The sequence below is a fragment of the Vipera berus genome (genome assembly GCF_964194415.1).
Source record: "Vipera berus genome assembly, chromosome: Z".
NCBI classification, from domain to species: Eukaryota; Metazoa; Chordata; class Lepidosauria; order Squamata; family Viperidae; genus Vipera; species Vipera berus.
In genome coordinates, this window is record NC_138205.1 from 94,528,364 (window position 1) to 94,555,624 (window position 27,261).

At 37.4% G+C, this 27,261-nt stretch overlaps 1 protein-coding gene across 1 annotated transcript in view; it reads right to left on the minus strand.

Annotated features, from left to right (window-relative positions):
* The window catches only part of DNAH11 (dynein axonemal heavy chain 11), a gene marked incomplete at its 3' end in the record, with an annotated part of 227,874 nt that overhangs the window by 36,685 nt on the left and 163,928 nt on the right, over window positions 1-27,261 (minus strand). Inside the window, 5 exon segments of the mRNA XM_081342997.1 lie at window positions 961-1,165; window positions 10,586-10,708; window positions 11,901-12,136; window positions 12,617-12,790; window positions 16,592-16,726. Of these exon segments, the coding sequence (XP_081199123.1) occupies window positions 961-1,165; window positions 10,586-10,708; window positions 11,901-12,136; window positions 12,617-12,790; window positions 16,592-16,726 (873 nt within the window).

Here is a 27,261-nt window from a genome sequence, read left to right on the forward strand (position 1 = left end):
AGAATGGACAGGAATTGAAATTCAACAGTAACAGAGCAGCCTACCTTGCCTAGAACATGATAAATGAGCAGCATCAGTGATGTTTGATGATGTATGATGAGTATATCGGTGTCATCCATAAAGGCTGCCTTCAAGAAGAGCAGGTAATCCTCAGCCTACAATCTTTTGTTTAACAAGTGTTCAAAATTATGATAGGGCTGAAAAAAGTAACTTATGACCAGTCCTTGCACCTATGACTATTGCAGCATTCTGCAGTTACATGATCAACATTTGAGTCATTTGCAATGGGTATATATTTACCATAATTGAAGTGTCTCAGGTTCATGTGATCACCATTTGTGATCTTCCCAGCCAGCTTCTAACAGGCTACATCAATGGGGGAAAAAAGCAATGGAATTCATTCCCTAAGGATTTGCTTCCACTCTTCTGCCAGCTCTTTAATTGCTATATTATTTTAACATCTATTTTATCATTAATTTGAGTTTGTATCTTTACCTTATTATATGGTTGTATGGCTTACATACATACTTACATACTGCAAGGCGATCAAACCGGTCAGTCCTAGAGGAGATCAACCCTGACTGTTCTTTAGAAGGCCAGATCCTGAAGCTAAAACTCAAATACCTTGGCCACCTAATGAGATGGAAGGACTCACTGGAGAAGAGCCTAATGCTGGGAAAGATTGAGGGCAAGAGAAGAAGGGGACGACAGAGAATGAGGTGGCTGGATGGAGTCACTGAAGCAGTAGTCATGGGCTTAAATGGACTCCAGAAGATGGTAGAGGATAGGAAGACCTGGAGGAACATTGTCCATGGGGTCACGATGGGTCGGACACGACTTCGCAGCTAACAACAACAACAATGGCTTACATGGTAATTATCATCTTATGAAAAATTTAATATATAAATAAATAACTTAATCTAATTGACTTTGTGATACCATAGCATCATGTAGGCTCACCTTGACTGTCTCCAGCTCTGGTCGTTCAATACTAACAGCCTCAGCCAACAACTGGTCTTCCAATCCATCCTTTGTGACTGTAAAATTAATTAAAGTGGTCTGAGCCTGCAGCTCTGGTTTATAGTGGGGGTTGGCCAGTTTAGTGTGAAGAATGAGACGGAAATTTTTGTTGAATTCACATTCTCTGTCCTCAATTTTGATATACCTGAGATTGATTAAAATGAAAATCATTATAATGTTGAGTCCTCAAAAAATGCAGAAAGCATGTCAAAGGAGGCTAAGCACATTATTTATAAATAAAGCTGATGCTGTGCTTTAGTTTTCAACATGTAGCTTTTCATAAGATTTGTTTTTTGTTTTTTTGTTTTTTAAAATACAAGTTAAGAAAAATTAAATTCACATGGGGATGTATGCATTCCCTGTTTAAAAATGTGCATGTTACACCAGTTTTAAAAGTAAACGGCTTACACCAGCTACCTGCAATTAGTGCAGGTTCGCATCCCACCAGGCTCAAGGTTGACTCAGCCTTCCATCCTTCTGAGGTAGGTAAAATGAGGACCCAGATTGTTGGGGGCAATTAAGCTGACTTTGTAATAATGCCGCTTGGGGGTGTGTGTGAAAGCCCTAACAAGCAGGCATATACATAGAATGAAGGCTACTGCTAAGCTTGTAAGCCGCCCTGAGTCTTCGGAGAAGGGCGGGATATAAATGGAATTAAAATAAAAATAAAAAATAAAAAAAATTATAGTACAGGAGAAGGGAAAGCAAATACACAGATATAATGCTTTGGGGGAAAATACAAATAAAATTCTAGCCACCTGTCATTCGCCAATCATCCTAGTTTTCAGCCTGTTTAAAAAGCTAGGTTTTTAGATCTTTTTTGAACGACAGAATAAAAAGACAACATAGTTGAGACCAAACACGTCTGTTAAGGATGGTATTCTAGTAGGTGGGAGCAGCTACAGAGAAGGCAGTATCACACTAGATGGCACTGTTTAATCTTTGGCACCTCAGAGCATGCCCATCTAATCAGACAGAACCTAAGAAAAGTGGTTTCATAAATATAAAGTAATGTGCTAAAGCCAATCCTAAGAACCGGGATACCAAACTATATACTGAAACATTTTTCTCTTTGTATGGTCAGATTTTTTTTATAATAATTTAAAATTTGCTGTACAGTTTGAATATGTCATCAAATGTCTATTCACAGAACATATGCTGAACTTCAATAAGTGCTCTGCTGCAAGGGAAAATGGAAGACTGATTTCAGAAATTGGCAATAGAACAAAGAGGGCAATTTTGTAACTCACTGTTTTCCTTTATTTACAGAGAAACTTACCTGGGGAACAATTTCATGCTATTGCGATGCTAAAATGGCTCATTTTAAAATGAGATCTGGAGCCTTGTACTAAAATTACACTTTATATGTGCTCAACCCTCAGAAGTAATAAATTATTACCAGATTTTGTGGTTATCAGCTATGAAAGGCAAGCACTGCACAATGATTCAGTGAGTTTTATCACTATAGCTATGTTGGGGTTTTTTATTTAATTGCAGATTTGGGGAAAATAAATGTTTCTGCTATTGCTCTCTTATGGTTCAGCTACGATAGCAGCCAAAGAAGTAGAGGGGAAAAGGATGACAGAATTAATTCATCCAATTCAATAAAAGACATTTATGTAAAGGTTAACTCTGGAATTCAAGGTATGGTAATCATGGATTCCCCCCCCCCCCAATATTCAACACAACTGATGTGAATGGAATCCTTAGAGAAGCTGTGATAGAGTAATTCCTTCACCTTCACATAGTGAAATTTATGTTGGCTATACTAGGATCTTTGTAACACAGTGGAGGAATATCTCTTTTCAACTATACTTACTTGCACCATATATATTTCCATTATAACCTTGTATCAAATATTTTAAACAGAGGAATGTTCACGTGCAGGAAGAGAAATGCAAAGCTAAATTGTATGAACAAATAAATTTCTTGGTCTTTGCTCTTATGTGACTCAATAACACATACTGTACATGAATATAAAGAGTAAACAATTAAGGTAAACAATTATTTGCTCTCAGAAAACATTGTATCCTAATGAACTGAGTTTCTCTACTTAGTACAAGAGATTATCAGAGAATACTTACGAGAATCCAAAGATTTACTGAGATATGAAAAAAAACAGAAAACATACTAAACAAACTCCATCAATTATATGTCCTTTGTTAATGCAGAGAGTGAATTGTAGTGGATCAGGTGTAAATTTGTTACTTGTAATCACAGCAGGCAGACTCTATAAGTTTATTAAACCAATGAAGATAAAAGCAAAATGTTAAACTAAAAGATGAACACATTTACACCAGGTTCAAGGTAAACTGTAACATTTTATGTAGAACAACTGCATTGTCTTGCTGTTGCATGAAATAACCCCAAAGAAAAAGCTATCTCAGCTAGGAAAAAACCTGGTATTTAATGACATTTAACAGAACAAAACAATTTTAATTAGTGTTTATTTGGAGTATAAGGCATGTTTCATGCACTTTGGTATGGCAATCAGCAAACCAATTTGGTTTGAAGAATTCTCCTGATCACTGTATGTAATGATTTGTTCAGTGCTTTTTTTGTAAAAGAAAAAGGTGCCGGAACTCACACATGTCATACAACCCACCTTGCCTACCCTACAAGGTTCCATCCAAAAAAGGTGCCGGAACTCCGTTCTGAGCGTTCTATGAGAAAAAAAAAAGCCCTGGATTTGTTTCACCAAAGCATACAGTATGTAGAAGGTTGAAACTTACTTTCAACATTCAAGCAAGAATTATTTGTATATACTGCAAATGGAATTGGCTTAATGTTCCTAAAAGTGGATTCGGCACTTTATAGTTTATAGACATGTTGTAAAGAGATAAGCAGGACTGGCTCTATGTTTTATATAAATCATAATATAATGTATTCTGGTTGGCTCCATCATATGACAACATATTTGAGATCTGGAGGACTTACATGATGGTTAAAAAAGACTCCTAATGTATTTGTCAGTAAAGCTTCAACAAATATAAAGATAAAGCAGTGAGAATGCATTTTTCTATCTGGCAACTTAGTGTTGCCACAGCATGACTGAGGTTCTTTTAGAGTTATACTAGTGTATTTAAGGATGACAATTGCTTCACAGAGGCAACAGAGCCCCCTTAGTTCTTTGATTGCACATAAGCCGATTTAGAGGAATAGTGAACCCCCCCCCCCACACACTATTTATAGCATTGTCCAAACTTTCTTAGTCTAACTTTGTCTACCTGTCTCCCAGGGCTATTTGCTGGCAATCACCAGCTCTGTTGCTTAGTTACCAATTTTCCCCTTTCTCTTCTTCCATCCCTCTCATGTTTCACTATGAAAGAGAGATAGGGAGGGAATTGACTGAGTCACTTTGGGCTTGCTTAAAGCTTTCATCCTGCTTTTTCAGACCTTATCTTCTGTTCTTCTGCATAGATTTTTTTTTAAATTCCATTTATATCCCGCCCTTCTCCAAAGACTCAGGGCAGCTTACAAGCTTAGCAGTAGCCTTCATTCTATGTATACGCCTGCTTATTAGGGCTTTCACACACACACCCCAAGCGGCATTATTACAAAGTCAGCTTAATTGCCCCCAACGATCTGGGTCCTCATTTTACCTACCTCGGAAGGATGGAAGGCTGAGTCAACCTTGAGCCTGGTGGGATGTGAACCTGCACTAATTCCAGGCAGCTGGTGTTACTTAAGGAGGCATTAGCCCACTGCTCCACCAAGGCTCTTTTTTGTGTGATGCATCTAACTGGGTCTTCTGTCTAGTCACTTCTAGTCTGGAGTTTGCAGACATCTTAATACACCATACAGAATAGAGCTGGAAGGGACCTTGGAGGTTTCTAGTCCAACCTCTTGCTCAAAAAGAGATCTTGTACCATTTCAGACAAGTGGTTGTCCAGTCTCTTCTTAAAAGTCTCCAATGATGAAGCACCTGAAACTTCTGAAGGCAAGCTGTTCCACTGATTAATTGTTCTCACCGTTAGGGAGTTTCTCCTTAATTCTAGGTTGCTTCTCTCCTTGATTGATTTTGTTCCCTCTTGATTGAGCTTGATTGTGTTTGATTGATCAAACAATTGATTTGTTTTGATGAAACAACTGATCCAAAACAACTGATCTGATTGATCAAACAAGAAATCAAGATTGATTGATCTTGTTCGCTCTGTCTCCATCTGCCTTAATTTTGGGGTGATGCATATCTATCTGGATTTTTACTTCTTTTCTGGAGGAAAGGCTCCAGCTGACATTTTTATCCTCTTCTCCCCCTCTGGAACAAGAAAGTGGCAACTACACATGCTCATGCTGTCTCTCTCCAGCCACCACTTCCTGAACAGTTTTTCCAAAAGCATTTTCTGCCTTGATGCTTCAAAGTGTACAGACTCAAACGTAGCAATGTCTGTATCTTTCCCTCTTTCTCATTTCTTTTGCAGTTCATATTGGAGCATGAACCTCCAAAACTGAGGTGGTGCACCCCTTCTCCAGGCTTTAAATCCCAAGATTTATACTGTATGCTAGGCTCCATCCTCCCACAATAGCCCTGGCTGGAATTCAAGAGTGTTCATCTACCCTCATAAGAGCACAACTGCATTCCAAAGTCACATCTGAGCTTCTCCTCCCCACTTTTTCTCTTTCCTTCTGATGATCCACAACAGCACAGCAGTAGCAACCTGGCCACAAAACCAATATGCCGAAGGATGCATATTATCCGTACATAAACATAACAGTTTTCCACCTTTGAGTTAAGGTGCTTGGAGAGGCTTCTGTGTTTTCAGACTTTAATTAGTACTAATGCCAATCTGGATGCTGAAAACATTGTAATCTGGTATTTCAGGATCTTCCTTCATAGTTTTTTTATGTTGACAACAACTTCCAAAAACTAAAGGCAGGATATAATTTTAAAATGTTGCTTCACAGATCATGAGGTTTGCTAATAAGAAAAGCCAGTAAATTTGCTTTGGAAGGCGCATACGCTGATAAATCTTTCCAGTAATACTTTCTGTCGATTGATATCACAAGATATATTTTATTTAAAATTAGGATTGTCTGAAGCTCAGTAGATCTAATTATTTGTAATTACCTAGTTGTTGTCAGTATGTGGCCCTTTTATGACAGCAGTAGCTGTAGTAGGTCAGGTTCATCTGTATATCTTTTCAAACATAGGATTAATGTACTATTGATAAAACCATTACTAGAACCAAATTAAAGTCTGAGCTGATGTATTGGTCCATAGGGTGCTGTCAGACATGAAAGGAGTAATTAGTATTCATTACTTCATACTCTGCAACATTCCAATTATTAATGAACTTCAAACTGTTGATCTGCATCAAATCTATCATAAGCATCTTTCTTTATTACAAGAGGATTGGAGAGTGTGAGTGTGAGTAGAAGAAATACTAACAAAATTACTGAAATAAACAAAAAATACAACCTGCTGAAAATGCTGTAAATATGGTTTACATGTTTTTGCTCTCTGTAGCCGCAGAACTTAGGGTGAATACAAAAACTGGTGAACTAGTTGTGGACTAGATTGAAAAGAACAGATGAAAGGAGTTTCAGAAGAATGTTTGGTTCCACAGACAGAATGAGCTTTGTTGCAGCAAAACAGCACTTAAGATATGTTTGCATTCATTGTGATACTTGCTTTAGATTATTGAAATATAGCTTTTTTGTGCCAGATTGCAAAAGACATTCCACGCACATACAGATACTATTTCTATTTGCAACATTAATCATTTATTGTCAACTAGTGTTCCACTAAATAATTATTATCTTATCTACACTTAAGCTTTGCATGAAATGACAATAAATTATATTTCTTGTACATCATGGGCTTGGATTGCACCATAAATATAATTATATTTGCTCCGTATATGTTTGAGCTTTTCATACAAATTCTCAGATGTATTTTGAAGAATTTAATACCTTTTTGGTATGACAATTTATCACTTTTTATACCTGTATAAAATATAGGTGTGTATCTATCTATCACAACCAAACTGAGAGTATATCACATAAACCTTAAAGAATTAATCCTACTTCAGAAAAACACATATAATAAATCTGGTAGCTTTAATGTCACCCAATCTTTGAATATGCAACTTAATGGACATGCATATGCTTTGCATGCATTTATGCTATGTTGTTGGAAACTGCAACTTTTACTTCTATTTTCTTTGAAAAGGGTTTATTTTCCCAACTGAAGAGTCAGAGATGAACGAGTACAGTAAAAAATCCCGCTCAGTTATTAAGTTTACTAAGTTTATATCACTACTCATGAGTCTTAATGATCTCAGTGAGATATATTGAAGAAAGTTTTGAGCTCTTTGGAATAAATAATAAATGGCTTAATTTAATTGTATCATAATACACATCTCTAAAAGTTATGCTCACTACTGCACCATTAAGCTATCAAGGTGCAGTCAATACACTTAGAAAACCCTAATTTAACATTGGCTATGAGCATAATTCATTTAATAAATGCATCCTAGGATTATTCAATATAGTAGTATTGCACTATAATTTATTATTTGAAGTTGATAACAGCAATAGTACCATGCTAGATGATGGCCTGGGTGATATCTCGATGACACTGATTATGTCTTATGGGCAAAGAACTCCATGTTTCAGCATCTGAAGATGCTGGAAGAATTTTTAATCCTTGGTAAGATTAACTGATTCTTAAACCAGTAAATGATATTGCTTTGATTAATGGCTACTCATAAGAATGCATATTTGGTAAGGCTATGAAAATGTGGAGTAGATCAAATATAGCAGTAAAAAATAGTAAAGAACACCAATCATTATATCACTATTTCATTTTAATTTAATATACTTTTAACTTTCAGAAAAACAATGATAGAAAATGTGTATGTTTTGCAATATGTTAAAGATCAGCAATTAATTAACCACACAAAAAGCAATAAGTGCTTTTGCGCATGCATGCATGTTTTTCAGTTCTTTTTTTTATTCAGTGAGAAAAATCCAGTCTGTCTTGGGCTTGAACAAGTTTGGTTGAATGTCTGAGTTGAATATACAAAGGGGAGTTAATAGGTGATCATTAGTAATAGAGGATCTGAAACTGGATTTGTTGAACTTCACCACTGAGAATGTTTGTTCACCTATGGAAGTGGATCCAAAAGGAAGTAATATCTTCTGAGCATGTTTCGTGTGTGGAAAGTTCTCCTCTCTAGAGGAGAGTAAAAATCCAGCAGTGATACTGACTTAAAGTATTCTTGCCAATAGTGTATCAGACTGCTGGTCAATGAGTTCTAGCTGAACATCAATGGGAGTGTTATCCACACTGCAGGTAAAGGGAGAAAAAAAAATCATGTGCATTTCATTCTCAACTGTTTCGAAGTCTTGAAATTGCCTTGAAAACTCATCATGCAATGCATCTCACATGGATGAGAACCTGCAGAAGTGATCAGCTGATAGTATGGTTTCCTTTAGCATTAGTAAATGGGTGGGAACGCTGTCCTCCACTTGATTTGAAAGAAACTACAACTTTCTCATGGAAGCCTTCACCAAGCTGTACATTTCATGTACAAAAAAAAACAAAACCCTTGCATTGCAGTTTGGTATTTAGTTCCTTAATTAGTGCAGTCCCATCAACAAGAAATCCAAAATCTGCCATCCAGTTTGCATCTAAGAGCTTTGAGATATCATTCCTTTTCTTCCCTTTCTTCTCACAGAACTTTTGAATCTCTACTCTTGTATCCTGTAATCTTTTAAGCATTTTGCCAAGGCTGAGCCAGTCTCATGCTCCTTAAGTGCAAAAAACTGTCTCTGATTCTATGTTCTTGCCCTGATAAAGTTAACTATTTTAGTTGCAACATCAATAACATGGTTAATTTTTAGCACTGACTTACACAACATCTCTTGATGTATAATACAATATAAAAATAATGATTTCTGTTCAGGGTTCATTTCAGTCATTGTATTCTACATCTGCTTCAAAAGTCTGACATTTTTCCTCCTCAGATTTGGACCATCATCCATAGTAAACACTGTCAGTTTGTCCCATTTCAGTCCCAGCTTGTCCAACTATGCATTTACTTCTGTGAACAAATCACTTCCTGTTATCATCCTTTTCATTGATGGCATTTAAGATTCCTCTATAATCTTAAAGTTCTTCATTATCCCACGTACAAAGATGAGTAACTGGCTGTGTCACAAACATTGCAGTTCTCATCCAAAGCCACGGAGAAAGAATAAAAATTGTCTGCTTGTTTTGCAGCTGAGATCCCAGATTTCCTGTGATGACTTCAATCTTTCTCATTATGATTTGTCTCAAATGCCACTTTTTTTTCTCAAGGCATATTAGCACTTCAGAGTCCATCAAATTCTCTTTGAAAAACTCTCCATCAGAAAATGGCTTATTGTTTTTTTTAAAATTTTGCAAGATATCACACGACTGGTCTTGACTGCTCCATCTCTGGATGCACAAAGCTTGGTAAAAAGTACTTATTAGTTTTGCAGCTTAGCTAGCAAGCATCAGATGCCCATGCCCACTCTGTATCATTTCCCTGCATGTTTAATCACATGGTGGCAATTCAAATTGTAATCCTTACATGGTAATCTATATTCCATAAACTAAATATATAACTCTGAGTTCAGTAGATAAAAACTTAGTAAATCCATTTCTTGAAAAACTCTACATTCTGTATCAATCTTTTTTTTTAAATGTGAGCTGACATTTTTGAGGGCTAACAGCTAGGTCAGCATCTCTTGTAGACACCTATTCTCTAACACTTTACTGTGAAGGTTCATAGGCACATGTGCACATATGTAAATTGAAAAAAATAGCAGTCACCTTTTTTTTAAAAAAGAGCAATACACTTGTATTCCATGTATGGTGTATACTTATTTACATTTGATTTCTAATTTCTAATAGACCTCACATGGACCAGCCAGAGACAGCCATATGGTTTGGGGCCATAAAATGTCCAGGTCTGCCTTATAGATCAGACATGTCAAACACAAGGCCTGGGGGCCAGATCCGGCCCACGAAGTGGTTTCATGCGGCCCGCGAAGCCATCCTGGAAACAGTGAGGGAACGGCCCCCACTGCCTTGGCCCTGGCCCAGAGACCCTCCTTCTGCCAGAGACCCTCAGATCTGTTCCACTTCTGCCCAGGCCCCCATAGGCACCCTTGATGCGAACGATGTAGAGCTGGCCACGCCCACCCAGTAGGCCATATGCACTCTAGCCACGCCCACCCAGTAGGCCACGCCCACCCTGGCCATACCCACCCGGCCCCCTGAGGGCAACCGCAATGCTGATGCGGCCCTCAATGAAATTGAGTTTGACACCCCTGTTATAGATAAACCCTAATTTCTCACTTTTTTCATAGCACAATTGCCTCCTCTTCCTGCACTATACCTAGATATTTTTCAACGTTTTTGTTTAACCATATACTTTCTTTAATATAAATATCTTATAATGACACCTTAACTTAGAATGTAAAATAAAATGTAATGAGAAAAAAATAACATTGTTCTTAAAACAGTACTTTTTGAAAAAAGACAATCACAATTACCACTTCTTTACTTTTCTGTTCTTCAAAAAGTACTTACTTTCCCTTTTTAATGGTGTTTCTTCCAAGCAAAGGATCGAGCACAGGGTCTATTTTCTCACCCAGGTTTTCAATCAGGACAACATCTCCACAAGCCAAAGTTCTTTCAATAGTTTTCAAAAATCTTAAATAAAATAATAAAACAGGAATTTGTCCAAGACGGTCTATGAAAAGCGTTAACTGAATGTATTTATTTATTCTCTCCATAGGACTTCTAAAAACAGCGCTAGCAAAAATTCAAGCATTGCTAATCTCCTTCCCACCAGATATTTTGAGTGATTCAAGATGAAATAAATTGAGCAATTTGTTACCCAATAATAGATAATTTTTCCACTCTGTATGTCCATTATCAGTACAAGTGGAAGTAATTGCACAATGCTTTCATTTCCCATGGTCTCACCTGTCACGTTTGTTAGGAAGTCAAATTATCTGGCTTAATTTTCTATATTTTGCTCCTCAAGCTGAACATAACATTGAAAACAATCAGACCATACACTTTTATATGAAACATACCCGGGGCACTTTCAACAACTGCAAAGTTTAGTTAAAGAAAATCCCTATAGCAAATTTAGAAAATTTCTTATTCAGTTGTTGATATTAAAAGAGGCAGAATAGAAGGAGAAGAGGAGAAAAATCTTCTTAAGAAAGGCAGAAAGCAGCCCCAGTCTTTCTGTTATAGGAAAACAGTCTCAAGCAGAAGCCTGAAGATGCTAGGCTTTATGAATGGATATTTTGCATCCATTCATAAAGCCAGGCCACTCTATTCATAAAATTATCTCAGAGGATTTGCATTTTCCCTTTTGCCTTTAGAGACAGTCATGACTCCTACATGATCCCATATGAATCTGGCAACAGCCATTAAAATATTAAAGGACATATTTTTGCACAAGAACAGACATCTCAATCATAAAGCCCCCCCCAAATTGTATAAACCTGCCTCTACTCTCAACCCCAATTTTTCAGCCACCCCAGAAACATGCTGCTGTCACTGTTGTTTCTGGCTACCAAATAAACAGAGATATCCTTTCCAACTGCAGCCTGCCTCCAATTTATTTCTCCTGTGTCTTTCTCCTGGCTTGAAATAAGAACTGGACCAGATTTTACTTCCAACACAGAAAAAAATCATGCTCAAGTTAGATATCCAGTAAAACAGTATAACACCAGACACAATGGAAAATAATTAAAATATTGGCATATTTGATAAATTCAGATTAATCTCTCTGAAACACCCACCCAACATGCACTTTATTTTACATGTGGTAAATGACTTTGGGTGGGCAGGAAATATGTCATGCTGTTCTACAATCTGTACTTACCCCTTCTCTCCTAGAGTCATGATTTTAAGATCAGTTCCATATTTATTCTTTATCCATTTAATTGCTTGTAGTTGAGGATCTATGAGAAGTGGCCAGCGTTCACAGTTTGTTAAAATAGCAGCATTTTCTATTGACATCTTATCACTGGGTAATCCTTCATTATTCCATGTTGCTATCATTGCATCATCAGTCAACATGGCAACCAGATCTAACTCTGTACTTGTTGGAATAGGAATCTTGAATAAAAAATATTTTTCTATAATGTCAAACCTTGTACAATAAACCATAATCAAGGAAGCAAGAATCACAAAGATTTCAGTAAAGAATTTTAATGTGAAAATTAGATACAAGAGACAGAATCCTGCAATCTATAGTAGGAAGTTTCAGTCCTAATTTATGAGTAAATTTGTTAATATGGAGTTTATTTCAAGTTTTGAAACTTTTCTTCCTGAGCTTTCTGCACACAGATTTAACTTCTGTTTACTTGATAAACTAACAAGCTCTTCCATCTGTTGTTTATCTTTAAAGATCTTGCTGTTTCTTTCTCAAATTTTTCACAATCTGTTGCATAATGTTTACTAAAGCCACAAGAAAACATGAACCAGAGTATCAGAAATAAAACAGCTGGCAGTAATATATCCATGTATTATTTGTATATATTTTCATTAAAAAACATGCCAGCAAGATATGGAAGCAGAAAAAATGGAAAGACTTACTTTTTGCAATTTCAGAAATGGAAGCCACATATGTTCTACTAGCTCTTGACGATAAAGTTTAGTAAAGGGACCAATATAAGAAACAAAAGCAGCTGTTAACAAAATGTCACCACATGCGGTTATTTCTTGTTCTTCAAACGATTTAATTGAGTGGCTCCAACGAATATTTTCAGACTGAAAGACAAACAGTAGGAGAGGTTCACCTTCTATGTGGGAATATACAAATGAGGTGCATATCTCATCCATTCCCCCTCACCCCAAGAAAACAGCCTGTAGCATCCCCAAATGAGAACTATTGGCTCCAGTTAGGTGATAGCTGTTTCTTCTACTGAGAGGAAGTTCCGGGTGAAGAATGCCGATCATTTTTCATCTTATTTTCTATGAGTTCTGTACTAGATACTTATGATATTTTAAAGATGGGAAAGACTGATTTCTGAACAACAGCAGCCAGTAAGCAGGAATTTCTTCATTTCAATGGTGATAAATGTTAACATTAGAGAGAAAAGGTCCTGCTATAAATAATCACATGGTATAACAGCAAAAGGTACAACAATAAAAGTTTATCTGAATTATATCTGCTCCCAGCTTCTGCCAACCTAGCAGTTCGAAAGCATGTAAACATGCAAGTAGAAAAATAGGGACCACTACGGTGGGAAGGTAACAGCATTCTGTGCGCCTTTGGTGTCTAGTCATGCCAGCCACATGACCACGGAGACGTCCTCGGGCAAGCGCTGGCTCTTCGGCTTTGAAATGGAGATGAGCACCGGCCCCTAGAGTTGGAAATGACTAGCACACATGTGTGGGGGAACCTTTACCTTTACCTTACCTCAGATATTACTTCATTGCTTTCATAACGATATATTTGATAGAATAGTTAATCTGTCCTAAAGTTATTAATCTGAAGTTGTGGTCCATATGATAGATCAGAAAAAGTCATATTCCTAGCTAATTCTTCTCAGCCTACTTTTACAGTGAAGAGCATAGCACACATGCCTTAAACTTCTTCAACAGGCATGCCTTAAGTTTCTTGGGGGGAAATGTAAATAAAAAAGCATGATCACAATTTCTTAATTTTGTTTTTGCACTGTGAGACAGATAGGCTAAAAGACAAAGATATTTTCAAGACCAGCAATGATTGGGAATTTGAATGCAGAAACTGATAACAGTTTTCAATCGAATGATATAGCAACTATTTATTCAATGTTTTTCTGAAGAAATTGCTAAAATTCAGCAACTAATTAAGTAGAACAGTTGTGTACTAGGAATAAGCAAAAGTTAAAAAAGATTACTTTTTGAAATTTTAATTTTGAAGCATTCTTATTCTCTGCAGAGCACAACAGTTTCTTCTTTAAATCATCAACTGAAACAAATCAAGCAACAAACTCATTATTTTGTAAGGAACTCTTGATTTATCCATCTCTCCCCTGGTTGTCATTGGCTGGTAATACATACACAATAAAGTGCCCCCCACCTCATTCTCAAACTAGCTTTGAAATTTGAAGATTTACTAAACATAGAATGATTGTCTATTAAAATCTTCAGTAATTTTACAGTTCTATTCCAGTATCATAAATCACAAGTGACATTGGCTAACAAGAGTTTAAGAATTGGAACATGCAGTGTAATAAATTTCCAGACAGTTAAAAATCACTATAATTTTATTATAATGCATTATAGATTGCCTGTAATATCATCCTGGCCGGGGTGACCCATTTCTAATTTTGAACAGCTGTTCAGCTCGGGAGTTAGTTAATGATTAAATATAAATTGCCTGATTTATTAGGCTGAATGGTTGAGCTTCCAGGTCAATTCTATATAGACAAAATCATCAGTCTTGATGCTTGTTAGAAGTTAACTATCTCCTGTTTAAGTAAAAAAAAATTCTCCAAGGAAAGAAGTTGGTCCTCTCAATTAATTTCTCTTTTTCTTTGCTTACTGAACAGTACTCTACAGGAAAAAACAAACCCCATTATTGTGTAATAAATGTTTTTATCAAATGAAATAAAAAGGGGAGGCTCAGAAAAAGTAGCATGTAAGATACCTTTGCAAGACCTAATGAAACGCATGAAACTAGCTTTTATTTGGCTAGAACCTTTCAAACACAGGCTATACGCTACTGATAAATTTTACAATTTTGTCATTTAAATATATTATCTAGAGGATATGATCTGTAATTAACAGGTCATCACAAATGTAGTGTTATTTTTAATTTAAACTCACATTGGCTTTTCTAGCTAAGTTTGCTTTAACTTGCCGTATGATTTTCAATATTAATTAATTTTTTACAAAATACCATAGAGCTTTTGTAAAGATTACTTTCTTACCATTGTAAACAAAAGCTATATCAATTACACACCCATCTTTCACTAGTATTGTATCATTGCATGCAGCATTATTATTCATTCACTCTGAATCAATATATAATAAATTATAACCACTAACTGGACTCCAGAGAAATACATGGACCAATTGTCATGCTCAACCACAAACCACTTTTCAATTTTCATCATATTCTGAATATATATTATATACAAAATAGAAAGCTTCATTTTTAATGGATTTGTATTTATTTAATATGCATTGTGTGGTCTGTTGCCTAGAAATTGGGTATTAAATAATCATCTATTTGATATAACATTGCTTTTCTACAACAGAAGTAATTGAAACACTAAATATCATATCAATATTTTGGTTAGATATGCATTCGGTTCTTAGTAAAAAATTAATAGCTTTTATGAAAATCCAAAGGTTAAGTATATTGTGTGTGAATAGTTCTGAACTGACATTTGTTTAGCCTCGATGTATATTACCTGGAGACTGACTATGCTGTCAGAAAGTGTTCAGATCTATATACAGATCTGGTGAATAAGTAAGAGTTTGAATTCAACCTACATTTTAAAAAAAGCAATACAAAGTCTTCAGACTGTCCCATATGCATTACATATTGCATAGAACAGCGTGAATATGTTTATTTCATCTGGAGAGCATCCACTACCAATTAATTCAGAGGTGCCTATGGAAAAATACATATAATTTTCCATTCAAATCCTGGATGATTTTTCTTATCTTTTTAATGTAAGCAAGCAGAACGGAGATAGGAACTTCCAAGTATTATAGCTAATTGAAAAACTGATTTGGCAAGTAGGCAAACATAGTTAATTATAAATGAATCAAAAATTTGGAATCACCTATATATGCTTTACTGTGGCGTATATCTAACCCCAACCTTTGCATAGCAAAACAGTTACTGTGAATATGACTAAATATCTTTTGGCGTAGAAAAAGGCTCCTAATCTTCTATAGAGATATGCATGTGAAATGGAAATATTCTCCACATATAATCAAGGCCATGGAGTTGATTTGCTCTTCTGTATTTCAGACTGCACTGATTGCTGATATTGACTGTAAGGTAAAAGTCATCAAATATTGGGTAAGGCTTGGTTCTAAAGAACTTTGTTTAGTCTTGCACATTTTTAAACTGCAAATGGACAACAGAATTTCCCAGCATTGATGGCAAGTTACTTTGAAATGGTAGAACCAACAGCCACTCCAAAATAATTATACCTGATGACTGCTAGGTTTTCAAACCACAGCATTAAAAGTAATGAAGCTGATCAAATTAATAGACTAGCACCGAATAAGATTTTGTCCTGCAGATGCATCAGAACTTTGAAGATTGGTTTAGATATATGTTCCTAAGTGACTGTGTGGAGAATAATGCTATCCTTAGGTGAATAAAGCACATAAAATGACATATAGTGGATGCTATCATTATATTTAACCCATTTCAAAATGCTTAGAAAGTCTTAGGAAACTATCAATAGGAACACCACTACACCTTTAGAAGCTAAACAGATAAGCATGAATAAGCAAGGTGGATTCCAATGCGTATTCCACACCCCCACACACCCACCCACCCATACCCACCCACCCCACCCCCCCACACACACGAGAATGAATGTAATATTGACTTGCCTGAAGTCCTTTAACAAGTCTGTTGGCTAGCTCTATAGTGTTATTGGTTTGGCCAACTTCTTCTTGGCATCTGACTTTTTCTGCTGTTGCCTTCTCAAATGATGATGTGAGCTTGCACAGATTGTAGTCCAGTTCCTTTAAAATCAGGAATGGGTTAATTGTGGTTCATTTCATATTTTCATATATGATAACTTATAGGCTTATCAGTACCACACAACACAAATGTTCTAAACCTCTGAATTTGTTATTGGTTCCTTCTTTCTTCTTGCTCATTTCTGGCCTATCGCTATAATCTCATTCTTTCATTCTTGAAATCCATCAAATTCAACCAATTGGGGAAAAATATTTGTGGATTATTTTATACAAATGCCTGTTTACATAAAACATCAATTTTACAAAAATTGTTAATGGTGTTTGGAGTGTAAATTCACAGTTTTTCCATTGCTTCAGAGCAACTACATGCCTTGCCCTAAAGTTCTTGATCATAAATGACTGAGACATCAGTGTTAACTTGATGGTTAGAGATGTAATAAAGTAGCCCACTGCAAGCCCAAGCAGAACAATTGATCCTTTTCTATTGGCTTCATGGCACATTCAGCATAGATATGGAATATTAATCTCCTAGAAGAGATTAATCTAAAAGACAAACTTGTTTTACAAAAATGTTGTAGGGGTAGGGAGGGATAGGTTGGGGAGGGGGAGGGGGGATTGTTAAAGATAAAATGTATTTTAAAACTTTTCAATAAAAAAAAATGTTGTATTACCCTGAACTTTTCACTCACAAGAATTTTTTTTAAAATCTTATCGAGGATTTTCAAACCATTCATTTAAGACTCTAAATCTTTTGCAGAGAAAGAAAGAATCTCTGTATAAAATATACAGACCTTTTACTTGCCAAGAATGTAAAATTATTGAAAATTATATTTTTTTCCAACCATTCTATCTGAGCCAGGCATTAGTTGCATTTTGCTCTATTATACGTAACATAGTTAGAAAGTTTACTCAATGTCTCAAAAATGTTCTTGAGAAAGACATTAGTAAATAATAGTTTAGAAAACAATTGGAGGAAAAGACAATATTATAATACTGGGGAAAAGCAAAACTGCTATAAAGCCTGATTGAAATTCTTCTGGGTAATGAAGTATCTGGTCCAAATTTGTTTATAGTGTTGATTGTATGAACCAGTCTGCATAGCAAAATTGCACCAGCTCCTCTGAGAGCTTTTAACTGGAGAATGGAACAATGTGACATATTAACTGTGATCCAGTCTTGTTTAATGAACTATGAATAAATTTTAAATGCAATGAATGGTAAGGAAACTATCATGGAGATACTTCTTCCCTTTTCTTTCCTAATTGAAGAACAATATTTCCTACTTTCTCTCTGTAATTCTTTTATATTTTTAGATTTTCATCCTTAATCTCTCCTCAATATTCTCTCCCAATTTTAAGTTCTATCTTAATTCTATCTATTGTGATCCCTACTTTGGCCACCTAATGAGAAGGGAGGACTCACTGGAGAAGAGCCTAATGCTGGGAAAGGTTGAAGGCAAGAGAAGAAGGGGACAACAGAAAATGAGGTGACTGGATGGAGTCATTGAAGCAGTAGGAGAGAGCTTAAATGGACTCCAGAAGATGGTAGAGGACAGGAAGGCCTGGAGGAATGTTGTCCATAGGGTCGCGATAGGTCAGACACGACTTCGCAACTAACAACACCCAAAACTGTGATCCCAGCCCAAGTCCAGACACACCAACTGTTATGTGCTGGGCTTTTGGAATATCACCACATGAATTGCTGATGGTTCTCCAGCAACCCAGACAGGACGTCTCTGGTCCTGCCATTGGTCAACTTTGGGCAGCAAGTATAGCTTCAATCCAATTGGTTAAAACCATAGGGCCTGGCTATATATTGAAGCAGGATGACTCCAATCTCTTATAGGACTTGATTGGTTTGAGGCTTTGGGCATTCAAATAACAGGCATTAACCGGACACAGACAGCAGACCTCAAGGCTGTTTGTGAGGAATTTGCGGATGTTTTCGAGTCAAAACTAGGAACTTATACTGGGCCACCCATCTCTTTTAAATTAGATCCTAACGTTGTTCCGATAAGAGGCAAACCTTGCAGAGTTCCTTTCGCCTTAAAACATAAAATCGATTCTGAAATTGATAAGTTAGTAGAGCAAGGTGTATTGCAGCCTGTTGATGGGGGGCAGTGGGAAACTCCTATTGTCACCCCACTAAAGCCCAACAGGGAGGTTCACATTTGTGCAGACTACAAATGCACGTTAAATAAAGCCTTAAATCAACATGCATACCCGGTCCTGATAGTCAGCCATATTTTAGCCTCTTTGCAAGGGGGAACCATTTTTGCTAAACTTGATTTAGCACAGGTGTATCAGCAGCTGCCAGCAGACAAGGCCACAGCTGCGGCTCAAACTATAGTGACTCATAGAGGAGCATTCAAAGTCAAATGCTTGCAATTTGGGGTTAGCATTGCACAGGGCATTTTCCAAGGAATTATGGAGTGCACACTTAAAGGAATTCATTGATGTTCTCATTGCCGGGGAATCCCCAGAAGTATTGGCCAACAGGCTCAGGGCTGTGTTACAAAGGCTACACGATACGGGCCTCAAGTTAAAGAAAAACAAATGTAGTATTGGGGTTTCTTCAACAGAATTCTTAGGTTTCCGTATCGATGCTAGTGGGATTCACCCCACTGAGTCAAAAGTTAAGGCCACCAAAATGGCTCCTAGCCCAAAATCAAAAGCAGAGCTGTAAGCATTTTTGGGCCTCTTGAATTTTTATCACACATTTCTACCTCATAAGGCTGCAATAGCTGAGCCCCTCCACAGGTTACTTGATAAAAAAGCCCCTTGGAAGTGGACTGAATTACATGAAAAAAAGTTTCCAGGATCTAAAGGCCCTCCTTTCAGAAAAGTCCACTGTAACTCATTACATTGAGTCTAAACCTGTATGTCTTGCATGTGATGCATCTCCCTATGGGGTGGGGGCATCACATAAGCCACATAGAGAAGAATGGGAAACAAGTTCCTATTGCATTCTATTCTAGAACCTTATCTGCTGCTGAGCGTAATTATGCACAGATTGATAAAGAAGCCTTAGCCATAGTGGCTGGAGTAAAAAAAAATCATGATTATTTATATGGCAGGGATTTCACTGTCTTCACTGATCACAAACCCCTTTTGGGCTTATTCACCACAGATAAGCAAACTCCCCACATATTGTCTCCAAGAATGCTGAGATGGTCTATATTTTTGGCTGCATACAAATTTAAGTTAGTTCACAAACCTGGAAAGGAAATGGGCCATGCAGATGGCCTCAGAAGATTACCAATGCCACTGATGGATCCTGATCCAGCTCCTGCTGCTAAAATATTGTCTATTCAGGGTTTACCTGAGTTTCCCCGTCCATGCTGGGGATATTGCTGCTGAGACTGCTACAGATATAATTCTGAGCAGAGTATTGTCATTGGTACACACGAGCTGGTTGGAAAAAAGTCCAGGTCCTGAGTTCCAAAGTTATTTTGTCAGGAGACATGAATTGTCTGCACATAAGGGCTGCATATTATGGGGCAACAGAGTTATTATTCCCACATCATTGAGAGACAGAGTCTTACATTCCTTACATGAAGGCCATCCAGGCATTGTACAGATGAAAGCTTTGGCTAGAAGCTACCTTTGGTGGCCTGGCCTGGATAAGACTGTGAAGGATCAAGCCCATGGTTGCTATACCTGTCAGAGGTCTAGGCCTGAAATGCCTCAGGCCTCAGTTCATAGATGGGAAGAAACACATACCCACTGGTCTAGGGTTCATATTGACTATGCTGGGCCCTTCCAAGGACAGCTTTTTATGATAGTAGTGGATAGCCACTCAAAATGGCTGGAAGTAGTTCCAGTTCCTAATATGACTACTTCTAGGACCATCCAGATGCTGAGAAAACTCTTTGCAACACATGGGTTGCCTGATGTTTTGGTTTCTGATAATGGGGCTCAATTCACTGCTGCTGAGTTTCAGGCTTTTCTCACAGCTAACCTCATCAGACATGCTACGTCTGCACCATTTCACCCCTCTACGAATGGACAAGCCGAACGCATGGTGAGGACAACAAAGGAGGCACTCAAGCACATCATCACAGGTGACTGGCACCATAGATTGGCAGATTTCTTGCTCTGTCAACACACTACACCCTGCACACCCACAGGAAAACAACCTGCTGAGCTTCGTTGGGGAAGGCGATTAATTACTAAACTGGACAGGTTGCATCCAGACAGAGTGGCATACGAAGCCTCTAAACCAAAACCCCTGAGGGGGCTGCAAACAGGTGATTGGGTTTGGGCCAGAAACTATGGGCCTGGAAACTTGTGGGTTCCTGGTCAGGTGGTCAAAGAATCTGGACCCCTATCTTACAAAGTGGGGTTAGAGGGAGGGCGACTGGTCAGAAGACATATTGACCAACTTAGAAAAAGATTCCCAGAGTGGTCACTAAGTGAGGACTAAGGCACAAGTCCCTCCTGAGGTCCTCAAGCTGGCATCCAGTCCAGCTCACACCAGTACCACCAGGGCTTTCCTTCTTTAGTGGAATTTGATCCAGAAGAGGAACATGGCAGCTCAGAAGTGCAACACAGAACCCTTGACCAGGCAAACCAGCTGAATCTCAGCGACCATTGTGCCTACTCTGCTAAACAGTCAGACTTTGGGGTGGGCCCACCGGAAGAGGCCAGCCAGAGCAATTCAACTCCCCTGGACACAGGAGCTCAGGGGAACATGGGTCTACCCAGCCCACCGGGTAAGCTGGTAGACCACAAAGTGACTGGAACTGCGTTCATCCAGACCACATAAACCCCCAGCATATCTTATGTTGAAAAATAAAGTGATGTGTAATTGTATGACATTTTGCCACTACCTACAGAAATTGGGGGTAAATTGTAACTGCTGTAAGGCATGCTCATTGAGATGTTGTTTTATCTCTTGTAGTATATTGCATTGACATATTGTTCTTTAATTTCATTGTAGTCCACTCTACAAGGCACATCTGAGAAGGTCGTGTATTGACTTCTAACTACCTTGGCTTAACAAAACATCACATTTATTATTGTTTAATATTATTTTAGTTTTGGGGCCTCGAGTGTAGTATAGCCTGATCTTAGGAGGGAGGGGTGTTATGTACCCAGACAGGACGTCTCCGGTCCTGCCATTGGTCAACTTTGGGTGGCAAGTATAGCTTCAATCCGATTGGTTAATACCATAGGGCCTGGCTATATATTGAAGCAGGGTGACTCCAATCTCTCAGTACAGTTTCTGCTTAAAGAAAGTATGTGTTTGTCATCAGAGCCCATGACATAACACCAACCATCTTTTGGCTATTGCCTACTGTTTTAGTTAGATATCACTATTGCAGTGCTCGGATTGATTGGAGTATTTTCTGATATCATCCCCAATGCCACATCTTCTAGTACAGGTAATCCTCAACTTATGACCACAATTAAGCCCAAAATTTATGTTGTTAAGTGAGAAATTTGTTAAGTGAGTTTTGCCCCATTCTATGACTTTTCTTGCCATATTTGTTAAGTGAATCGCTGCAGTTCTTAAATTAATAACACGGTTGCTAAGTGAGTCTGGCTTCCCCATTGACTTTGCTTGTCAGAAGGTTACAAAAGGGATCACATGATTTCAGGACAATGCAACCATCCTAAATGTGAGCCAGTTGTCAAGCTTGTAAAAGTAAATCATGTAACCATGGGGATGCTGCAACAATTGTAAGTGTCAAAAATGGTCATAAATCACTTTTTTCAGTGCCATTGTAACTTCCGTCACTAAATGAACTAACCTGTTCTTGCTTTTGTTACATGAAGCTCTGGTTCTCCTGGCTTAGGCTTTGTGGTGATAGTCCTTTGGCCCTGACTGTTCTGGTTTGCCCCTCTTGGTCACTTGTTGCATCTGACCTTGGCCTGCTCAAGCTTGATCTTTTCTTTAACCCACTCTCACTTGTCACTGTTTGGGTTGGTCACTCTGGCATAGCCTCTTCTGGTCAGTTCTGATTGATTCTTGCTTGCATGTCGTGGTGTTGTAACAGAGGTAATGGCTATTACTCTTAACATGCTTCCTATTTTTCTTTAAGTTGCCTTCAGCTGCTATCACCCACCTCCTTCAGGTATTTCAAGGCCTGTTTCACCACTGCTGCTTCTTTCTTCTAGAGTTTCTGAAGTTGAACTTGAATACCCTTTCTCCCAATCTTATGTTTTCTCCTGCTTTATTTTTTCTCTCTCTCTAGTTGGGGTGTCTGCTGATGTGGTTGGCTTCCATTAATATGGTACTATCTGACTGTGGTAGCCTTAAAAAAACTTTACTTCTTATCACAGAATTTTCTTAACACCCTGAAGTGACTCAAAGAAAATATTATTCATGAAGTTACAACTTTATTGTTAATTTATGCTAGTGCATAAATGTTTATTTTTATAAGATAATAGGCTAAGAAATTATCAAAGGGCCATGTTGCTATTTATTTCAACTATATGAAAAAAATATTAAAACTGTTTCCATGAGCATATCCAAAATGATTTTTTATGATATTTTTCAAAGATTTAGCCTGTTTTACTCAATGTGGTTACAGGATTAGAAATGAAGTTCCCCTTATATTTCTTTATTTCTTGTTTTCCATCTGGTCCCTCTGAAAAAAATATGACTTTTAATATGACTTTTATCCCATTTTATCCTAGTGAAATACAAGTTGAGGAATTGTGATTTTTAAGAGTATGATTTTAAGTCTATTATAATGAATATATTTAAGGCTAGAATTAACAAATATATTTTTATGTTGTTCTTTTTAAACAGAACATGAATCATGTCAAAAAGGTAGTTGCAAAGGAAAGTCTCCTCAGCCGCTATTTAGAAAACATAGTTTATCTGTCTATTTTTAAGCAAATGCAAGTCTTCTGATTACATCAAGAGAAATCTTGATTATATATTAGAAACTAAGATTTAAAATTGAAATATTTCCCAGATTTTTAACAATACAAAATGTTTTCATGGATAAACTTATAAAAAATATTTTAAAATGGTTACCATAATGTTCATTTTGTACTGACAAGAATTAAATTACTCATTTTGAAGTGTATTTTAGTGGGCATTAAAAATGATAGGTTGTTAGCACAGTACCTCGAAACTGATGATGTATTATTGATTGCCAAGTAATAGCTGCAACATTTATTAATCATTACAGAAAATTACCAGCCAGAAAAAATACTTCTGCATGAAAAATTAGTACATTTTCCCTAAGGAAAGGACTGGATTACAGGAAAACATCCCTTGGAAATCCATGAGATGGAGTTGACTATCAATAATTTTATTATTTTTTAAAGAAAGTCAAGATCCAGAATATGTGCATAATGTAGACATACTGATAACAAAATCCCAGTGAGCAAAAGAATCAAAGCATACATAAATGTGCTGTCCAAAGGCAAAATAATTGCATAGGGTTGTCAGTGTTTTTAGCACAGTTGTTTGTGTGGTTAAGAATATTAAGGTTGCTGTTAAGAAAAATCAAGCTTTTGATAGTGTGTGCCATACCACGGGCACTAATCAAATAGGTGGTAAGGAAGAAGGGGAACAAAACAGGTTATATAGAAAACAGTGCAGGGTCAGTCAAAAAGGACTCAAATGCCTATACATCAATGCACAAAGTATGAAGAATAAACAAAACTAGAATTTTTTTATTTTTTATTTTAATTTTATTTTAATTTTATTTTAATTTAATTTTATTTTATTTTAATTCCATTTATATCCCCTTCTCTGAAGACTCAGGGCGGCTTACAAGCTTAGCAGTAGCAGTAGCCTTCATTCTATGGGAATACCTCGGGGACCACCTGCTGCCGGCGTCAACTCCCCTCCGCCCTGTGCGTTCCCACAGAGAGGGCCTCCTCAGGGTGCCTCCGGTCAGAGAATGCCGGCTGGTGGCCCCCAGGGGGAGGGCCTTCTCTGTGGGCGCCCCGGCTTTGTGGAATCAACTGCCGGTGGAGCTCCGGATGGCACAGGATCTCCGCTCCTTCCGGCGCGGGTTAAAGACCCACCTGTTTGAACAAGCTGGCCTGGCCTGATGGGGAGTTAATTTGGGTTTTAAATATTTGTATATTTTATTGTTTTATCTTGGGCATTAATTTAATTCTATTTTAACTTTTGTAGTTTTGTATTTTTATCACATGCCCTGTTCACCGCCCTGAGTCCCTCGGGAGAAGGGCGGTATAAAAATTTAATAAAACTAAACTAAAACTAAACTATGTATATGCCTGCTTATTAGGGCTTTCACACACACCCCAAGCGGCATTATTACAAAGTCAGCTTAATTGCCCCCAACAATCTGGGTCCTAATTTTACCTACCTCGGAAGGATGGAAGGCTGAGTCAACCTTGAGCCTGGTGGGACTCGAACCTGCACTAATTGCAGGCAGCTGGTGTTACTTAAGGAGGCATTAGCCCATTGTTACTTAAGGAGGCATTAGCCCATTGTTTCCATTACAGAATCTTGATGGGATGAAACCCTTGACTGGAATATAAAGCTAAAGGGATTTAAACTGATTGAAAAAGAAATATACCTAATAAAAGAGTAGATGGAGTTGCGCTATATATAAGAAATAACTACATCTCTATAGAAATATAGCAGAATGATGAAAACCGTCTTAAATGCGTAAGAATTAAAAAGGATAACATTGTCATAGGTGTATACTACAGGCCACCCAATGAAGCTGAAGAAATTAATGAACTTTTTGCTAGACAGTTAGTTAAAGCATGTAGGAAGCACATCACAATACTAATAAGGAATTAACTACCCTGACATCAACTGAAGACAAACTCTGCACTTAATGGAAAATCAAACAGATTCCTGACAAATCTAGCAGACAATTTTATCTCCCAAAAAGTAGAAAAAGGAACCAGAGAGTCAGCCATACTGGACTTAATTCTTATTAAAAGAGAAGAAATAATAGAAGGTGTTGAAGTTACAGTTGAGTGGAGTAATCATGCTCTATTGGAATTCAACAGCACAAGCAATAGAACAAAATGAAACTGGAGTCTTGGACTTTAAGAGAGCTGATTTCAATAAACTTAGAGACAGCTTGGGAAGGATTCCATGGATGAGAATTCTCAAGGGGAAAACAACCAAAGAAGTTTGGGACATTTGAAAAGTGTGATTATAAAAGCCCAGTCTAGCACAATTTCAGTGAAGAAGAAAAATAAGACATCTCAAAAGAAACAAACATGGTTCCACAAAGTGATGATAAACTGAAAGACAAGAAGTATAAAAGGGGAAAGAGGGGTATATAGCAAAGGAAGAATATCAGAAAATAGCCAAAACCTGCAAAGATGAAGTCAAGAGAGCTAAGGCTCAAAATGACCTAAGGCTTGTGATAAAAGTAAAAAATAACAAAAAAGCTTATTTCAACATGTAAATAACAAGAAATAAAATGAAGGAAATTATTAATCCATTAATGGGAGAAAATGGCAAGAAGGTGACGAGTAGCAAGGAGAAAGCAGAACTGCTTTACTCATTTTTTTCATTTGTCTTTACACAAAAGGAAAAAAGTCAAAATAAGCTAGAAAACGGTAAGAGAACACCTATACTCTCTAGATCAGACATGTCAAACTCGCAACGTTATGCAATATCACACAATGTATCAGCGCTTTTTCCCCATTGCTGGCAATGGAGTGGGCGTGGTTTCCCAGTGACACATCCGCCCTGCACGCTGGCAGTTTGACACCCTGCTCTAGATGAGTTCAAATAACCAGGACTAGATGGTTTACATCCCAAGTTTGTGAAGGAATTGACAGATGTGATATCAGAACAACTGAACAACCTGTCTCCAGAAGTGAACAACCTGCCCCCAGAAATTGTGAATGCTCCAACACTGGAAGTTTTTAAGAAGAGACTGGACAACCATTTGTCTGAAATGGTATAGGATTTCCTGCCTGAGCAGGGCATTGGACTAGAAGCCCTCAAGGTCCCTTCCAACATTGTTGCTGTCGTTGTTGTTGTTGTTGTTGTTGTTGTTGTTATTGATCATCGCACATTCAGCCAGATGTTCAGACTGGATTTGGCATTTTTGTCTACCTATCGAGTCCTTACCAAGGACCTGGGATAGGCAGATGTGGATGTTTGATGGTATTATAGATATTGTCGCAGGATGGAAGCAGTTCCTAGTAAGGCCACCTTTTGCAATTGACTAATGGCAAATTTGTCAATGCCAATGGTGTTCAAGTGGTGCTCCAGTTGTTTTGGGATTGCACCCAAGGAGCCTATTACTATTGGTACTACCCTTGCTTGCCTTTGCCACAGTCTTTCTATTTCTATTTGTAGGTCTTTGTATTTTGTTATCTTCTCCAGTTCTTTCTCGTCTATTCTGATGTCTCCAGGCACTGCCACATCCACTATCCAGACTTTTTTGTCTTTCTTATCGACATTTGTTAAGTCTGAGATGTTATGTTGCAGGTACTTGTTTGTTTGAATTGTGAAGTCCCAGAGCAGTTTAATTTTATCATTTTCTATGATTTTCTCTATTTTATGATCCCACAAAGTTCTTGCTTAAAGGCAAATGATATTTCTTGCAGATCTCCCGATGCACCATTCTTGCTACTTTGTCATGCCACTGCTTATAGTCAGTC